Source organism: Diadema setosum, chromosome 8, assembly GCF_964275005.1.
Source record: "Diadema setosum chromosome 8, eeDiaSeto1, whole genome shotgun sequence".
Lineage (NCBI taxonomy): Eukaryota > Metazoa > Echinodermata > Echinoidea > Diadematoida > Diadematidae > Diadema > Diadema setosum.
In genome coordinates, this window is record NC_092692.1 from 28,713,618 (window position 1) to 28,731,789 (window position 18,172).

The window sequence follows — 18,172 nt, forward strand, 5'->3', positions numbered from 1 at the left end:
TACAAAAGTAATTATAATGTGAAAGTTACCTATAGTTACTAAATTCCAGTTTTCCCTAGATATAACATTCGACTCCCCCCCCCAAAAAAAAAAAAAATAATAATAATAATAATTATAATAATCCATAGGTTAAACAATTTCCACACATTTTCCAAACAAAGTATTGTAATCATCAAAGAGAAAAATGCTCTAATTCAAACGGATATACAGAAACAAAACGTCCAACTTTTGACGTAATCACAGAGAAAGGAACAAAGAACTATGACATTTTCGTAGCCTTGTCTCCTCCAGTTTCGGTAAAGGCCTTGAATCTAGAAATATATATATATATATATATATATATATATATATATATATATATATATATATATACATATCTTATGAGGAAAATACTGATGAAAGAGGAGGTGTTTACCCACAATGCATCTGCGCTCATGACTCAAAGGGTATTATTCATAAACGCTCCCGATTCCCAGCCTCTCTCGACCCAAGAGGGGGGATCATAGGATTGCGGGATATACCAGGATAAATAGGGGGAGAAATCAGCTTCTCTTTTCTTTCAACCCCTCCCCCCCCCCCCCCCGTACCTGTTTTGATCGGTGAACTTGTGGTGTGATTTAGGAAAGGGTGCCGAATTTCATGCGGTAAAAACTCTGGTCTCAAAAGCTGGGTGCGTTCAACGGAATCGGGGCAAAGATCTTTGTTTCCGCCTATATATTATACGGCGGAATTTTCTGTCTCTCTTCCCTGCGGTCCCCTCTCGGCCCTCGACGATTTTTCCCCTAAATATTTCTGACAGTTATGAGCAGCATTTAACCAAGCGCCAGTAACGTTCCTGCCTGCGAGCGGATAACGCAATACTTATTAAGGTGCACATCGTGGCCATTTATCTTCAGCCAACATACAACGGCTCCGTGTGAGTATCTGTTTGTTTGTGAGTGTGTGGGTGTGTGTGTATGTGTGTTCTGCGATTCACGAGTATCAGGGAAAAAACTGGATGTTGCATTCCTCCCAAATTCTAGATCCTTTGTTACATTATACTAGAAATGCCGCAATGGCGACTTGTATGCACTCGCTCCGTCCATAGGTGTGTAGTAGACGCTGACAGTGTGAGACAACAGTTTCACATGACATGACAAATGAAATGAACTGACATTTTTGAAAGTTTTAGGTATACAACTTCGAATGTGTTTTACATTTCTTGAATCAGATTTTATTTGGATAGCTGATTGATACAGAAAGCAAGGATTCAGGAATTTGAGCATTTTCACTTGACCTTTGACCCTTGCCCTGTGACCCCATGGCATATACATCTTTCTTCAAATAATCACTGGCTGGTAATGTCCAAATTTCGCCACAATATTTTGAGCTATTTCAAAATTATCAGTGAGGGGGAAATCTTCACTTAACCTTTGACCTTACAAAACTACCATGAAGCAACGCATGCATACACACAGTTTAATTAAGTGTATGCACTGATTAATTTTCAAGGAAAATTATGGAGAAAAAAAAAACAATTTCATCATCAAGCAACAGAATCTTATCATTTACACCTAACCTTTGACTTTGGACCCCATGACATGAAAAAAAATCCCTTTTACGCAGTACATGCATATATCCTTGGTTTCATGAAGATAATTTGAGCCATTTCCGAGAAACGGAGAAAAAGTGAAATTTTAGCATTCTCAGTTGACCTTTGAACTTTGACCCCATGGCCAAAAACTTTCCCGAGTGAATCTTTACCTGGTAATACATGTTTACACTAAGTTTCATGAAAATACCTTCTAAGTTTCATGAAAATACCTTCAGAGAGATGTAGGGAAATGTTGTGATATCTTCAGAATTTGACCTTGACTTTTGGACTCTGACCTTGAGTGTGTGCACCCAAAAGTTGACATGCACAGCTGCGTTCACTCTTACATGCACATTGCATGCCAAGTTTCATTCGAATACCTCAAACGGTGCTTAAGTTACGCTGTCCACAAAATCTAATACGGACAGACGGACCGAAGGATGGACGGACAACCCGAAAATATAATGCTCCGTGGCAGAGTCATAAAAAAAGGCAGAAGATTACAGACTGAACCAGGTTTTCCAGCCGTGGACAGCTAAAGCCAAACAACTTTCACACAGGCAGAAAAGCATTTCACATTGACAGTACCAGTATGACATACAAGTATGTACAGCATCGTGAAATTACGTACACGCCTACAGATAGAAGCAACAGCGTGTGGATATTTCTGCAAAGAAATTGAAATAACCACAAAGAAAAACACTCCCCTAAAAACAAAACCAGGAAGGCTCCAACTGAAATAAGAGACAAAGAGTAAAATGGATGAAAGGCGCCGTTCAAACACAAAGTTTGTCTCGATTACGTTCACACGAGAAGTTTCACCCAATTTCCTTCTTTCCATGCCCCAGTTCCGTAGAGAGGCATCGGAGACTTATCATCGTCGTGTATGTTTGACCATGGTCTTTTCCCGAGCTCCTCAGCTAACCCTCTAAACACCACAGTGTCAAAATGCTAGTGCCGTTGCACGGCGAAACAGTTTGATGATGGAAACGAACGGCTGAAAGCTCGCAAAATTAGATCTAGATGGCTGCCCGTCCCGAAGACAATTATTCAGATGGGAGGCTGAGAGGGGAGTGTGCTGTAACCCATTTTTTCTTTTTCTTTTCGTTGTTTCTAATGAGGTGGGTAGGAGAAGGGGGTGAAATGCTGACAGGGATCGAGGTCACAGAATAACCAATAAAGGTAGATGTATAGCGCGTTCGACAAATCGAATGCAAATCATGTAATAGTTTCACTGGAGCATGGTGAGAAGGGACTGTACCCCCCATGGGCATCCGCAGGCGGATGGTGGGGTGGGGAGAAATCGGAGCATTCCCGCACCGGAAGGTAAGGGAGATGGTCTCTGAAATGCCATCGCAAAATAAATGCACACGAGTGATACATTGTAAACTAGTGTCAACATTTAAAGAGAGGCGAGAATGCAAGAGTCCCAAGGCGTAACTAGGTCTATAATGATGGCACCTGAATACGTCTGACCTTTAATCTACTTTGGGAGTTCCTTCTTTGAATTCTTCCCCTCACCTGCATGCTTCTCCGCATTACTCGTTACCATGGCAACCATGGCAACATCTCCCCATTCTCTTGGCCGATATTGCTCCCTGATCTGTGAGAGGTACGCCACAAACCGAGGGTTGAATTTAAATTTTTTTGATGACATTCTCTTGAATTATGGTAAGTGATGTATTCATGGTAACCATTTCATAATGTAATTCTGATATCGGAAGTGCATCATCATCCCCCCCCCCCCCCCCCACTTTTCGTTCAACCATGAGGATCCACTAAATGCACTCTGACGCATGAAGAGCAAGGCACGAAACACAGCCATTGTGTAAAGATCACAAGCCCCTTGCTGTCATTTTGTTGTAAAACATTGTGTATCAAGGAAACTTTTTAAGTTTGTTAAGTATACGTTTTAAAAATGTGCAAGAGGCAAAGTTTTCTTCACCCTTTTTTTTCTCCTTTGTCTCCCCGAAGGTAGATTCATGTTGCATGCTTTATGATTAGCTGTGTGATGTTGATGATTTATTCCAAATAACTGGCTTTCTTATGGCCTCCTTCTGAATGAGAAAAGACAATAGCAATCGATGATGAGTTATGGATATCACAAATGCTTCTTCCTGTCAAAATGATCTACGGAATAGAACATCCTCCTGTCAAAATATACATAAACAAACAAACAAAGACAAGATGGCGTCGAGGGAAAAATTTTGGCAGCGTGTCAGCTAACTCATCTTTGCGTGATATCATGCATGCAGGGCCTCCCTACGGAGGCAAAACATGCTGTCCCTCGGATGGGGAGGGACATAAATAAACGAGACATTCGGTGTGTTACGTGTGGGGCGTCAAGACACACACTCGTAAACAATCTCAATTCATGCCTCACGAGAGTTCGGCAGAAAAGAAAAGAAAAGAAAAATCTAGGTGAAGTGGTCTGTTTCACACACTTTTCCGGAAAATGGGTGAACGATTACCGACCCCGTGTGGATTACCGCGTAATAGATAGTCAGCGAATCGTATTAAGTAGATCAACCAGACATTAATGTGCCAAACCCTCAGGGGTGAAGACCTGTGATGAAACGGAGAAGATGTAGATGACACAGCAGCAAAAGAAGAAGGAGGAGAAGAGGACGACGACCACTCGACTACGATGAAGGAAAAGAAGAAATAAATGGATAGGAAGAAAAAAAAGAGTGATCGTAAGACTAGAAACAGTGAATGAAAACAGAAAAGAACCCTTAAACAAGAGGAATGAAGACGTTGCATTAAGTATAGCTGATGATGACGATGATGATGATGATGATGACGATGACGATGATGATGACAAAAGAGGAAGAGGACTAAAAAAGAAAAAGAGGAAAAAGAAAAGGAGAAGGACAAGAAATTGATGATGATGATGATGATGATGATGATGATGATGATGATGATGATGATGATGATGAAAGTGGCAGTGGTTGGTTGGCGTGGTGGTGTCAGTGACATTACGTCTTGGTGGCGGCAGTCATGGTGGTTTGCCGTAACGCAGAGTAAATTAACGGCATCATGTTCTCTTATCGGGTATAATGAGAAACTTTTTCTGGGAGCCTGTTGCATAAAACTTGTTACCTGAGAAAAATCAGGTTACTTTTTAACAGATCTTGTTTTTGTTTTTGTTTTCTTGTGCTAAAGTTTATGGCAGAATCATACCTGAGTTTTCATTTTTTACTAGAATTTTTCTCAGCTTAAAAGTTTTATGTAACAAGTAACCTGGCAAGTGGAAAGCAGTTCGAGCTTCAATACGGCGCAAGACTCTTTTGACGATCACCATGTAATTCATATACATCACAATTAGGAGATAATTTCAAAAGAACTCCCAGGGAAATGCGTGTTTGTTACCTACATCTCAATAAGCAATAGTCATTCCAAATTCAAGGAGACATACGTGCACATTTGTAAGGACTTTAAAAAAGAGTGGATGATTTTTCAGAGCGCCTCCGGCAAATCAGGGATACTTGGTAGTTCTGCAAATTACTTCCTCAGGCAAACATTTCCTTTTCACTCGTCATACATATTTTGCCAAAATCATACGCAGACGGCAACTTAATTGGACTCTATTCATGTAACCACTTGGTTGAAATAATAGATAACATTTTTACACAACGTTTTGTAGACATGTTAGATAACGTTTTAAATATCAAGGCAAAGCAATAGTTTGCAGCTGAGGTAAAGGCATAGTTATGATTTTCAACCGATATGCGTTATTTTCAAATGGCCCATCGGCAACCTATTATGATTTGAAAATTCCAGAGTTCGGCCATTCTACATCTAAATGAACTTGTGCTGCAGATGTGTTACTATCTTTGATTACGAGTAATTTTCTTCTTGATGAAAATTAATCCTGTAAAATGACTCCGACTGAATTGTTGATAACTACAAGTCTTTTTTCATACCAGCGAACGGCCAGCGCACTTTAAAGGACAAGTCCACCATCATATACAAGTGGATTGAGTGAATACAGCAATATTTGTAGAATACATCAGTGAAAGTTTGGTGAAAATCGCATAATCCGTTCAAAAGTTATGATTTTTTTAAGTAACTGCACAGTCACTGCTGGATGAGAAGACTACTAGAGTGTACGATGTCACATGCGTACAACAATATAAGTAAAATATAAAGAGAATATCACAAAATTGTACTTTTTGAAAAAAGTACACATTTTCCTAAACTCGTCACTGACACATATTATGGGTAATATCATTCCCCCTTGCCTTCTGAAAGAGGGAAGTCAAGTGTTCTTTTATTATGCGAGAAAAGTGAAAATATGTTGAATTTTCCTTATCCTTTCTTTATATCGTTGTACACATGTGACATCACAGGCTGTAGTAGTCTTCTCATCCAGCAGTGACTATGCAGAAAATTCAAAAATTCATAACTTTTAAACGGATTGTCCGATTTTCCTCAAACACTTGCTGGTGTGTTCTATTCATATTGCTGCATTTACTCAATCCCCATGTCTGTGAAGGTGAACTTGTCCTTTAAAAGCAAGTGACCGACACCCAAAGTTGTCAGGCTTTAAACGGCATGTCACAAACTAGAACACACCATCCCCGCAAAACGGACTGAATGTTTGAATATGTATATGCATGTAAATATATGATATTTTTTCATTTTTGAAGCGCCATGAGCACTGAAAAGTGGACCTGTGCGCTATACAAGTAGCCACTATTATTATTATTATTATTGTTATTATTAAATAGCGGGCGATTAAGCGAGGTGGATTTTCCTCTATGTGCGCGCATGCGCAATAGCGTTTCAGCTAGTCGGCACAGCTAAGACTGTTCTTTGATATAATTGTGAAGAAAGAAGAAATCCGCTGCCCGCAGCATCGAATTACACTCGAACGTCACGTTGTATCATGAAATAATCATAACTAAAACTGGTGGATCACATTGTTGGATATCAAATCGCAGATGACGAACAGGAAGCAATCACCGTCGTGCCGTCGAGAGAAGAAGTACAGGGAGAAAACTAATCGACTGCGTTGTAGGAGCATTTAAAACTTAAAGGCCCGGTCACACTGCCCAAAAGTCACACAATCAATGAATCACGCAAGAAATTTGGTTTTGCGTTCTTGTCCGTCGAGAATTTTCGCTAATTTACGCGATGAAAATCACCGATGAATTGCGCAAGAACTACGGAAAGATCACGCAAAAATCACTAACAAACCACGCACTTTCAGCGCATAGGCACGCAAAGGCCCCAAATACGGCAAATTCGTGGTTCGACGACTGAGGTCCACGGAAAACAACGCATAATCTGCGCATTATCACTAATGAACTGCGTATAAATCGCGCATGATTCGCGCATGAACGCGATAGCAGCAACATTTTCGCGAACGATCACTGATATTCCACGCATATTTCGCACATTGATCGCGTAAGAACTACGCAAACTAAGCAAAAATTACGTAAAACAGCACAATACTGCGTAAACTTTAACGCGAAGCCGAGTTTCGAGCTGCTCAAAACCTGGAATCGCGTAAAGCGCCGATGCGGCGCACATCGGTGGACAACTACGAAGGTTCCACGTCAGACAAACTTATGAAATGCGCAAATCGCGCATGTATCCCGTAAGGCTAGAATTTCTTACGTAATTTACTGGTATGCCTTTACGCGACTTTTGGGCAATGTGACCGAGACTTTATACTACAAATTATCTGTGTTTACACTGCATTTTGAAGTTTGGAGAAGGGTTGCTGCAGGAGTATCTTCACACAGACTACAAGAGATTCTCATAGCTTCCCGACAGGAAAATGCTACAAATACAACAAATAAGTACAGAAAAAAGGCATCCCAAGCTCTCAATGTATGAACATCCTTGCGTTAAAAAAAGTACAAATTTTAAAAAAAAATCAAAAAAGGGAACTATAATATTAGTAAGCCAGTTCGAAGTTACATTTTGTGCATTAGTAGATAAAGGTCATCCGAAAGAACTAAACGCACGATACATAGAGCTGTAATAATCAATGTCATGGACGGTGTCTGAACTGTTTCTTTACGCTGCAGTCAAAAAAACATTTTTTTAAACATTCACGTGAGCTCGTTATATAAAATAAAAGCAAGTTGTATTACGCCAGTTGGTGAAATTTAGCTTTACAATTACTCCTTCGTTTCGATGGTTCAAATTCGGGGTCATTTTAATCATTGCTGATTGGGAACTGGAATGTTACTATATCGCTTCTACATGAACGTTTTTCTGCCGACCACTTAATTCAACAATGCATTGGTGAAATTGGCTCTCTATCGGCTATAGTAGCCGAGAGCATTGTACCTTGTTAGAGCTGCATCAAAATAATTCTTTAACATGACCCAGTATTTTACTTGGGCCGGAAATAACTCGCTGTACATTTGCTTGTTTATTTTACGAGGGATTTTTTTTTTCTGTGCAACAGTTAATAGCTCTTATGGCAGCCAGTATTTGCAGACAAAGAAAAGCATAAAGCTCCGGCGCACAGGACATACACCTTGTATTCCGATGGAAACCCTCACCCCCACCAAAAGCACCAAAAGCAATTAATATTTCCGGAAAAACATGTAACTTTTTAATTTCAAAAGCATATATTCCTTTCTTTTAACACAAAAAGAAAAAAACATCAATGACGAGTTTTTGATTTATTCCAGGTGGCAGTTTTACTCCTACCAGGACCTACCTGTCTGACAGGCTCTGGTACTCGATGTAGGCAGCAGGCCTGGACGAGAGACACCGCAGTGTCCAGTGAGATGCGATGACCCACCGACACGAAGATTGGATTGGAGGACTTGCTACAGCTTCTCAGGGCCTGTATCAATATTAAGGAAAAAACATAAAAAACGATGATTAATGTAAGCATCAAAACACATTCCGTCACTCTTCTCTTTTATCTTTATCAGCACTTGAAGTACATTGTAAACAGTGATTCAAAAATGGAATCCTCTTTCTCTACGAAGTCAAAATGCACGTCGAGCGAATTGCTAACACTGCTGTTTTCGAGTTGTCGATTAGTTCGCCCTAAACCGCACCTACCGCAATTTAAGAGAACCGCTCTGTGAATTCTTTTGGTTCTTTGCCCAAGCAAATTATGCTACATGAAGTGTAGATACGCTTTTAAGTATTTCGGGGCAAAATTCCGAGACAACAGGTAAATGCATGGTTACTTAATTTGAGTTATAATGGTATTTTCAGGCTAAACTTCATCCAGGAATGTACAGTGGTAATGTACTGAATTGTGTAATAGGAAGGGTAAAAATGAATACGAAATCAGTACGAATTATCTAGAAGTGTAAAAACTTAAGGTCAAAGGTCACTATCTTGAGAAAACACACACACACACACACACACACACACACACACACACACATAAGAAAGTCATTAGCAGCCAATGTTAAGCCATGACTGTCCGACGAAGCGGGCGGATATCTTAGTCTGAGAATCTTTTCAGCATCCTACAATGCCTTCCAGCCACCACACGGAAACACAAAGGGGAACTGAAAAAAAAATGAATTACTTACTATCTACTGTAGATTATGCCAACTCTATCAATTATCATTCAAGGGGTACTTATTGTTTAAATCAATCCCCATCTCATTACTTTGCGATAAGTGTGTGACTCCAGCTTGATAGAGTAAAACGATAGCCCTTCCTTTCACATCATTTTCATTTTTTCAAGGGATCTTACAGTTTTGGTTGAGACCTTACTTCAGGTTTCTAGCATTTTGGGTGAGATGATGAGAAACCTTTGATGAGATAATTTATGAAAGAACATGTAATTCCAAGAGAATTTGATGAAAATTGTTTTTTAAATTGCTGAGATATCCAAAACAGAGCGATCCTAATAAAAGGTGGGACCCACCTTTAACATTTCGATTGCTTTGTTTTATTTTGTTTTTGGATGTCTCAGCCATTTCAAACCCGATATTCATCAAATAAACTTTGAATTCCTCTATAGAATGGCATGGTCTGTACTATTTCATAAGAGTTTGCTTGATATCTTGTAAAAAGTTAAAAGCCCAATTCTCATATCCACCAATACGATACCATCCCTTTAATATTTCAGAAAGCCATTTTTGTCAGCGTGAAAAAGCCTTATATAGGACCTGATCTTATATTTTCTCAATCTCGACGTTGTGCTGTTCACTTTCACTGGGTTGTCATTCTTGGTTTTATTTCATTTCTTTGACAATTTTTTTTTTTTTTTTCGGTTTATTCTCAGGGGCTGCTTATAACACCACACGCTTTCGAGCTAGATTTTGACAACGACGTGAATATTTCTAGAATATTGCAACCAAGACAAGAAAATATCAGTGTTTCCACGAATTCAAATTCACGGAGACGTCCTGAGATCGTATCAACATGTCACATAGCTGACCAGGCAAATAGTGACACAGGCTTCGTATTATTATTTTCTGTTCAAAATTATGTCACTGTTTCTCCCGCAAGCCCACTGTCTCACATCATTGTTGTGCTCTGTTCGTGAGATGAGGCGCATGGAGATTGGGTTTTGTTTGTGTATGACACTGCCCTAGAGATAAGTGCGCCGCTCTTTTAAGGTTTCGATAGCTGAAGAGTTTTGTTAAATTAAAGTTCGAGTTGTGCGTTAGGCGGGGGGGGGGGGGAGGGACAAAGCGAATATTGAATGACTTCCATCGACGAACATCCGGCGTGTTTTGTATTTCGCAAGATGTTAAAAAGACAGGCATGCGAGTATATATTTACGAAAGGCAAGTCAAATGATAACATTTATATGCATGTGAGTAATGACTCTGTGTTATACCGCAGCATCAAGAAGATTAAAAGGCTACAAACATTATCTGTGGAAGTATGCGACTAAATGCCTGCAGAAATACTGCGAGAATGCACTCTATTGAAACCTTTTGATTGATGGATGCAAGGCGCGGACAACTCGCAGTGATACATGAATACTTCGATCATAAAGAAGCCTTTTAAATGATACATCAAGGCCTGGCACATACACACACACAAACACACACACATAAAAAAACAACAACAGCAACAAAACACAGGGGCAGTTGTCAGAAGTTGTTACATAACAACTGCGTAACATCTGTCAGTGTAAGAACAAGCCAATGAAATGTCATTCCAAAATCACGCGGCAGATTTTGGCAGACGGTACTGGAAGATTTTGCTGCAATGGGAAGCGAGTATAACCCACTGGCAACATTGGGACCGGGCATACGCCAGCATGCAGTCATGCAATGGTCAACACCAGTGTGTGAGGAAATTATCATCCCTCGGAAAGGAAAGGGTTAATGTTGAGGAGAGAGTAAACATTCAGACGACAGAGAGGAAGAGATAGAAAGATATACAGTAGGACCTCGATTATCCGGCCACGTCGGGACCGGCGGGCGTCCGGATAATCGAGTTGGCCGGATACGAGAGATATGCTCAAATACAGCACTTTCTAGCATATCATGCTAGGGGCATACACATGTTATTACCAATAATTATTATGATTATCTGCATGGCATTGTCATGTTTCATACTTCAGATATTGATACAGAGATAAAACGAAATACAAGTAAAATATCCCTTCGTGTATTTTTGTTTTGCTTGATTGATATTGACCGACAATGAGATCAATATTGCGACTCGTTGAACACTGCCGCTGAGTTGTATTGTAACCATACTGTGCACTCGGAGCAAGTGACAAGTGCGGCACCAGTCATTAACATTGTCTCATGAAGTGACTTAGAAGTGACAGTCCGCTGCGATGATTGGAATATGATCCGTCGTGTATTTGCACGATAATTGTTGAACGTGTATTTGTTTTGAGTGAAATTTGGCACTGAAAATACATGAAAACATTAAAAAAAAAGAAAGTCAGCCGATCGACGTCCGGATAACAGAGAATCCGGATAATCGATGGCCAGATAATCGAGGAAGTATACTGTACTCAATATGTACGAATGTCTCTCTTTTCTACCGTGGACAGTTTAGGACAGTATAACACTCTGAAAGGAAAATGATGTCAACCATTTCATATAAATACGCATTTTGCTGCCAACTCCTGCAGATCAAACATCATTCTGCTGCACAGGATGAAATAATTATGATGATATTCCGAAGACAATACGTCAGGATTTACATTTCCTGATTTGGGATGACAAACCCTGGTATACTATACTAGTAACTGATATCGTACGAGCATAGTGGTTGGCAGTATAGGCTCTGGCGAGGTATTATAATGTCTGAACACTTACTACATATGCATCTCTGAGGAAGAATGAATCACCGTAAAAAATAAAAAAGTATTACACCATGGAAAGTCCGTAAGATTAAAATTGAAAATGGTTGATAGACAGTGCCCTTCCACACTGTGCAATCAAACATCCCACAAAGATGCAACTTTGTGGGGAAGGAGATGACACGTTTTTCCCAGCAGACAGACAATTTATACTGATGACAATTTTCCTAATGGTCGAAATCAACACTTAAACTAAGAATCTAGAATATTTTCATATTTTCTGAGTGATCAAAAGCTGCTCTACATTGAAATAAAGAAAGACAAACAACAGCGACAGGCTTGGAAGTTCTATTGATGGTCATGGGGGAGGGGCGCAGTTTGAGTCATATACCACGGTGTTGGGCGAGCTATCTTCCGGCTCCTTGGCCACACATACAGTATCTTTTAAAGTTCTAAAACCAGCTGTCGAGTATACAGACGGTATTATTACGCTGTCTACTGAGGCATTAACCTTGGCGGATGTCTCATATTCAGCAATGATCCACACATATCAAGGCTTGCATCTTTCAACTCTCAGTTCGTGTAGAACTAGCTCGCATCCGCACGGTCTGCTCCAGTGGACGCCGAGAGACGAGCCACATGCAGGGATAATGATGTGAAGACGTATTGTAATGAGAGTTGAGTATACTATTCGAGAGTTTTACCAAATCTTCCAGGTGTGCGACGAAATTTGAGATAACACGTGCCAACAATTCACGTTGACAAAGCTACCTGTTGCAACAAACAAAAGTCGGCTTTTAACTCTAATACTCCCATTTTCCGAAGGATATCACACACACACAAATACACACATACACACACATACACACACACACACACACACACATATATCCTTGGTAACACGGTTGCAATATTGTAATGGCTTGTTATTCTTCTCTAAGTATCAACACTTGAGAAAGAGCGAATTGCGCGAAAATTAGTGTGCAGAAATAAACTGTTGGTGAACACAGCATGAACTTTGTTTCATTTTTTTGTTCCTTTATTATCTCGCCAATACGTGGGCAACCTACTCAATATATCGATATCTATCTATCTATCTATCTATCTATACACACACACACACACACACACACATATATATATATATATATATATATATATATATATATAATACGTACAGTAAAAGAAAACAAAAATGACTGGTCATCTATTGAAGCAGCATTGGGCAATCATGGTAGATACATCACTACAAAGCGGAATAGCAGAAACATAGTCAGAACGTCAGCTGCACAGAGCAGCATCTTCCAAGAATTGAGAAAGCTCAATACGTGAGGAAACGTAAAACTTTTTTCTTTCTTTTATGACAGTAAGCCACAACGGAAGCCATACGAATTACGGGTGATGTTGCGGCTTTTCCGTCAGTCTCAAAATCCCTCGCCTACTCGATAATTACGACGAGGATGCGATGATGAACAATCACCATTATTATTACAGTTATCAACGTTATCATTATCACATAAGATCATTAGCATCATCATTCGTACCTTAAATTGATAAAATTTACTTTCTGGATATTTTTCTCTGAATATTTGAGATCAACGTACATTAATCTTCCTTGGTTAGCGGTAAGAAGTATAATGCGTTGTTCTTTGTATTCACGTGCTGGAGGCGTCGTTCTCTTTCATTTAATAGCAAAAGTGATGCCTTTATTGACAATTAATCTGGCAATGCTATATATTATACTTTAATATAAACTTGTATAATGATATGACTTATTTTCCCGAAGGTATATTACTTAGCCTCTTCAATGCCAGCATTGTTTTTCCACAGGGCTCTGTCATTATTGCAACATTAATTGCCAGGTACCCATCTTGTACACTTGGGTCGAGAGGGATTATCGTCCATGGGTAAATGCATCTTGTCCAATGACGTAAGCACTTGGCCGGACTCGAACTCGGGACTTCCGTTTCAAAGCCCAGAGTCCTATATATCCACTGTACCATACTGCCCCCATGACACGGCTTCAAAATCTTGTCAAAATTCTTATTTTTCTTTGACAGTTGCACAGCTGAGGTATACTCATTCAAAAGACTGCTAATACCTTTCCACCATATACTTTAAATGTTTTCTCTTGTCTTCTTACGTTTATGAAATAATATCTATATAATACAATGAAGAATCAAGAAATAAACTACTAATGCATTATTTCGCCAATAAGAATGAGTTTATTGAACAATCAAATTTTCGGTGGCCTCCACCTTCTTCAGGAGTCTCGACGGGGAATGTCAATACCAAAACATAAATTATGCTATTACTAGTTTATTTCTTGATTCTTCGTTATATTGGAGCCAATACGTGAATTCGCAACATAATACAATTATATAGGCTTATATATTGTTGTTGTTTGAACGATGAGTATAGTCATTTTACTGTGCTAATGTCCCGAAAATGTTGTGGAATCGTATTTGGATCTTTATAATTTTGTTTGGTTCTATTTTACACGAGGGATGGGGATAATTCAAGTTTGCATGGGCGATTGTATCTTGAGAGACACGTTCCAGAGACACTGGCAACATAACAACATTTATTACACTGGAATGCATGAGAGGCGGGGCATTAAAGGGTTTAAGGACGACGAAATTCCACACGTCAATATGCCCACCAAGCATCTGTGCAATAGCTGTTTGACAATGCCATGTGGCTCATTTCTTTTTGCATTCCAATGAATATATTCGACGAATGAATTCGAGGCTAGCTTGTGACGGTACAGAACCGCAAATGCCAAACAACTAGGCTCCCATGCTTGTTCACTCACTTGCCAATAGCTATTAGTCTTGTTTAAGCCGCAACAAAGTGTCTGATATAAATCTCGGCCAAATCTCAAGAATACTTACTGTTGGTTTTCAACTACGAGATCTTTCAATGATCTCTCTCTGATATCTGCATAACTGGGGCTGAAATTCACCAAAATAATTCGCATTTGCTGACAAATTGCTGTGAGATCATAGAATGATTGGTGAGACCATTATAGGCGCTCGTTGAAAGATCGTTGAGTTATATCCATTGGGAGCTCGGTTCCCTCAGAAACCACTGGAAGACTACTTTGAACCAGACCACAATTTGACTGAGACCATTTTGACCATAGCCTTTTGTCAAGGCCCTCTCGCTGTATGGTGGTGAGCGAACAGGGCGATCGAAGTGCGCTCAGCTTGCGCTGTTGCGCTCGGCTGGGATCGCTTCGCTCGCCCGTCATAGCCATCATACAGAGAGAGGGCCTTAACAAAAGGCTATGCTAACTATAGCATTCGCTGAAAGGAAAAAAAAAAATCAATGAGATATCATGGAAGACCTTGGGGATCATTAAGTGCCCACTGAAAAACAAAGAAAATAAAACCACTACTGTTATGACAGATACGTCAAATGTTTTTGAAAGGGAGGTGACGTCTCAATCGGGCTCGCCTCTGCGGCAACAATTGGGCAAGGCGAGAAATAAGGAAGTCATTTGCGGGCATGGGTATTTGACGCAACGGTGAACAACATGGCAGCATTTTCTGGCACGTGATCTGAACACCACATGTCACATAACTATCACTCTGCATGAAGCTGGCCGTTTATTAAACCGAGTCTTCCAAAAACGTCCTTGAAAGCTTTGCGTTCCGTCTCGTCACGACTTTAGATGAACGGAGATGGCATAAACTTGTTTACTGTCTTCATAATCAGCGATGACGATTTTAACATCATTGCTTTACCCCCCCCCCCTTATTTTTTTACAGCACTTTTCAACAACACTTTCCGCCCACAATATCTCATCTCCTGAATCCCAGCACAAACTTTTCTGCTGATTTATTTAGCATCTTATTATTCTTTGTCAGATCAGCATGCTGTCAAAATAAAGACCAATAAAAAAAAAACACGCACACACATGTGCGCGCACACAAACACCGCGGCCCCATTTCAATAAAACAAACAAACAAACAAACAAACAAAAATGCTATGACAGCTACTCTTGCTGGAATGGCAATGGATTGTCATGGTAACGACAAGAATCCAGCTTCCTGATTGGCTGTTGCTACGGGAAGTTGCTTATTCCAACAAGAGTTGCCATCCTAACATCTTTTTATGAAACGGGGCCCTGAACACACATGATGATACTGAATAATTATATTATATAGGTACTCCAATTTCCTTCTTGTTTTTGGTCTATCTTCCTTTAGTCTTGATCATCCAGGCTGCGTCTCTTTTTTTTTTCTCTTTACCTCCAGACTGTTCCCCAGGCGATACTAACATTATTCTAATATCTGAGTTTAAGTGATTTGTCGTGCACGTTATCCGATTGCTCTCGTCCAATTCATTTCGTCTCTACAGCCATTATATTTATATGAGAATCAATACGATATGACGCATAGATAATATGTCTTGACTGCTTGAACTAGTTCAGGATTTTTTTTTTTTTTTTTTTTGAGGGGGAGAGGGGTGGGAGAGTTGTGGATCTTTTTTCTTCGAAAGATGTTTCATTTTTTTCTTTTTTTTTTGCTTCTGTCGTGTGCGTGCATAATATGTGTGCCTCATTAATGATGACTCTTTTTATGTGATCATCTATTCATTCATTGAAGTTAAAAATTTGCTCTCGGCTTACAACTGTTTTTCAGTATGTCAATATGACGCTTCAATTTCAAACTCGGCGCCAATATGTTCTTAAGAAACAAACAAACAAACAAAGCTTGCCTGTCTACGTAGATCCGGATTCATCCATTTATCACGCGTGCTTGACCCTTACCCCACCCCCCACCCCCATTCCGAATTACACTGTCCAACGTGAGAATTTTCGTGATAAATTAGAAATTACTTGTGAAGGTCTGATATTGACATGCTTTCAAGCACCTCTCTTTACTTACTCTCTCTAAAAGAAAAGTGAAGATGCTCACTCTAAAAGGAGTGAAAGTTAGAAAAGAGTGAATTTAGAGTAAAATCGTAGTGAATTTGGCGTGAAAATATATATTCTTTTAAAATTATTATTTCGGAGTGACCTCAGGGATAACTCGAAAACCTTGGATTGACCCCTGAGGTCACTCCAAAATTAGTTATATGATAAACATTTTCACCCAAAATTCACTACAATTTCACTCTCAACTCACCCTTTTTTGTTATTCATTCCTTCAAGAGTGAACATTTTCACTCGTATCTTTTTTCTTTTTTTCTTTTTTTGAGAAAGAGAGACAGAGAGTATCGTATAGTTTCTATGCATGCTTGTCGGCGTCATTTTGCACTAAGCGTCAATAAAACTGATAAACAAATAAATGAGAACAGATAATGTATAGACATAGAGATCGAGAAAAGAGATCGAGGGAGAGAGAGTTATAGCTCGGATTGTAAATGCCGATACATCTCATGGGAAACCAACATACCTCTAAGTGATTTTAGATGACAGAAAGAGACGTATACACCTTATACTTTCAAGATAAAACTTCGCCAGTCAAAATTCCCCCGAGTACAAAATTACAGAAAAATCGAATCAATCGCTGATTGATTTTTGTCTCATTGCGCATCTCTGATGCATATAGTGTCTGATTAAATACCTAACAGCATAATTTTTTACTCTGACTTATTTTCCTCATTCTGACTTGAAACTTACAGCCGCGCGCGCACGCACGCACAGACACAGACACACAGACACACACACACACACACACACACAAGTGGGCGGATACACCAGTGACTTCTGCTTTCATTCTGTGACCATCCACATGTCATGTGTAACATATGAAAGAAAATATCGCACCAACAAAATAATTTTGCTCCAGGAAACACGAACGACAACAAGCCTAAAAACATGATACCTCCAGCAGACCAACAATAGTACTCAAAATAATGATCGTATTCATCAGATTCGTAATAATGACAGTGATAATAATAATAATAATAATAATAATAATAATAATAATAATAATAATAATGATAATAATAATAATAGTGGTGATGATGATGATGATGACGATACGTACAATAACGCAACACTAATTATAATCTGGGAGTAATAACAATGACAATGATAAGAGATAGAATAATGATTTGTTCCCTTTGATAACAATCTTCTTACGGACCTGCACATACTGTCTTCAAAAACAAATTCCATATGCTTGTGCAAAGTGAAAAAAAAGCAAAATAGTCAACAAACACAATCATGAATTGAAAAAGTAGACAAGCATGCAGACCAGTCAGTGATACGAATGCACTGTCAGGTAGAGGGCGCTACAACACAATAGACGTCAGCAGACCAATCTTCGATGAAAGGCACACGAAACGAAACTGTACACCATCAACCGGTATATAGCTGCAATTCTAAAATATGCAAAAGCCTAAAACAAGGAAGTGAATTTTATATT

General features: G+C 39.4%; 1 protein-coding gene across 1 annotated transcript in view; it reads right to left on the reverse strand.

The window, feature by feature from the left end:
* LOC140232187 (endonuclease V-like) overlaps positions 1–18,172 on the reverse strand; it is a 75,384-nt gene that overhangs the window by 14,910 nt on the left and 42,302 nt on the right. The window contains exon 8 of the mRNA XM_072312324.1: positions 8,259–8,387. Coding sequence (XP_072168425.1) covers positions 8,259–8,387 — 129 coding nt within the window. The remainder of the gene's footprint in view (positions 1–8,258; positions 8,388–18,172) is intronic.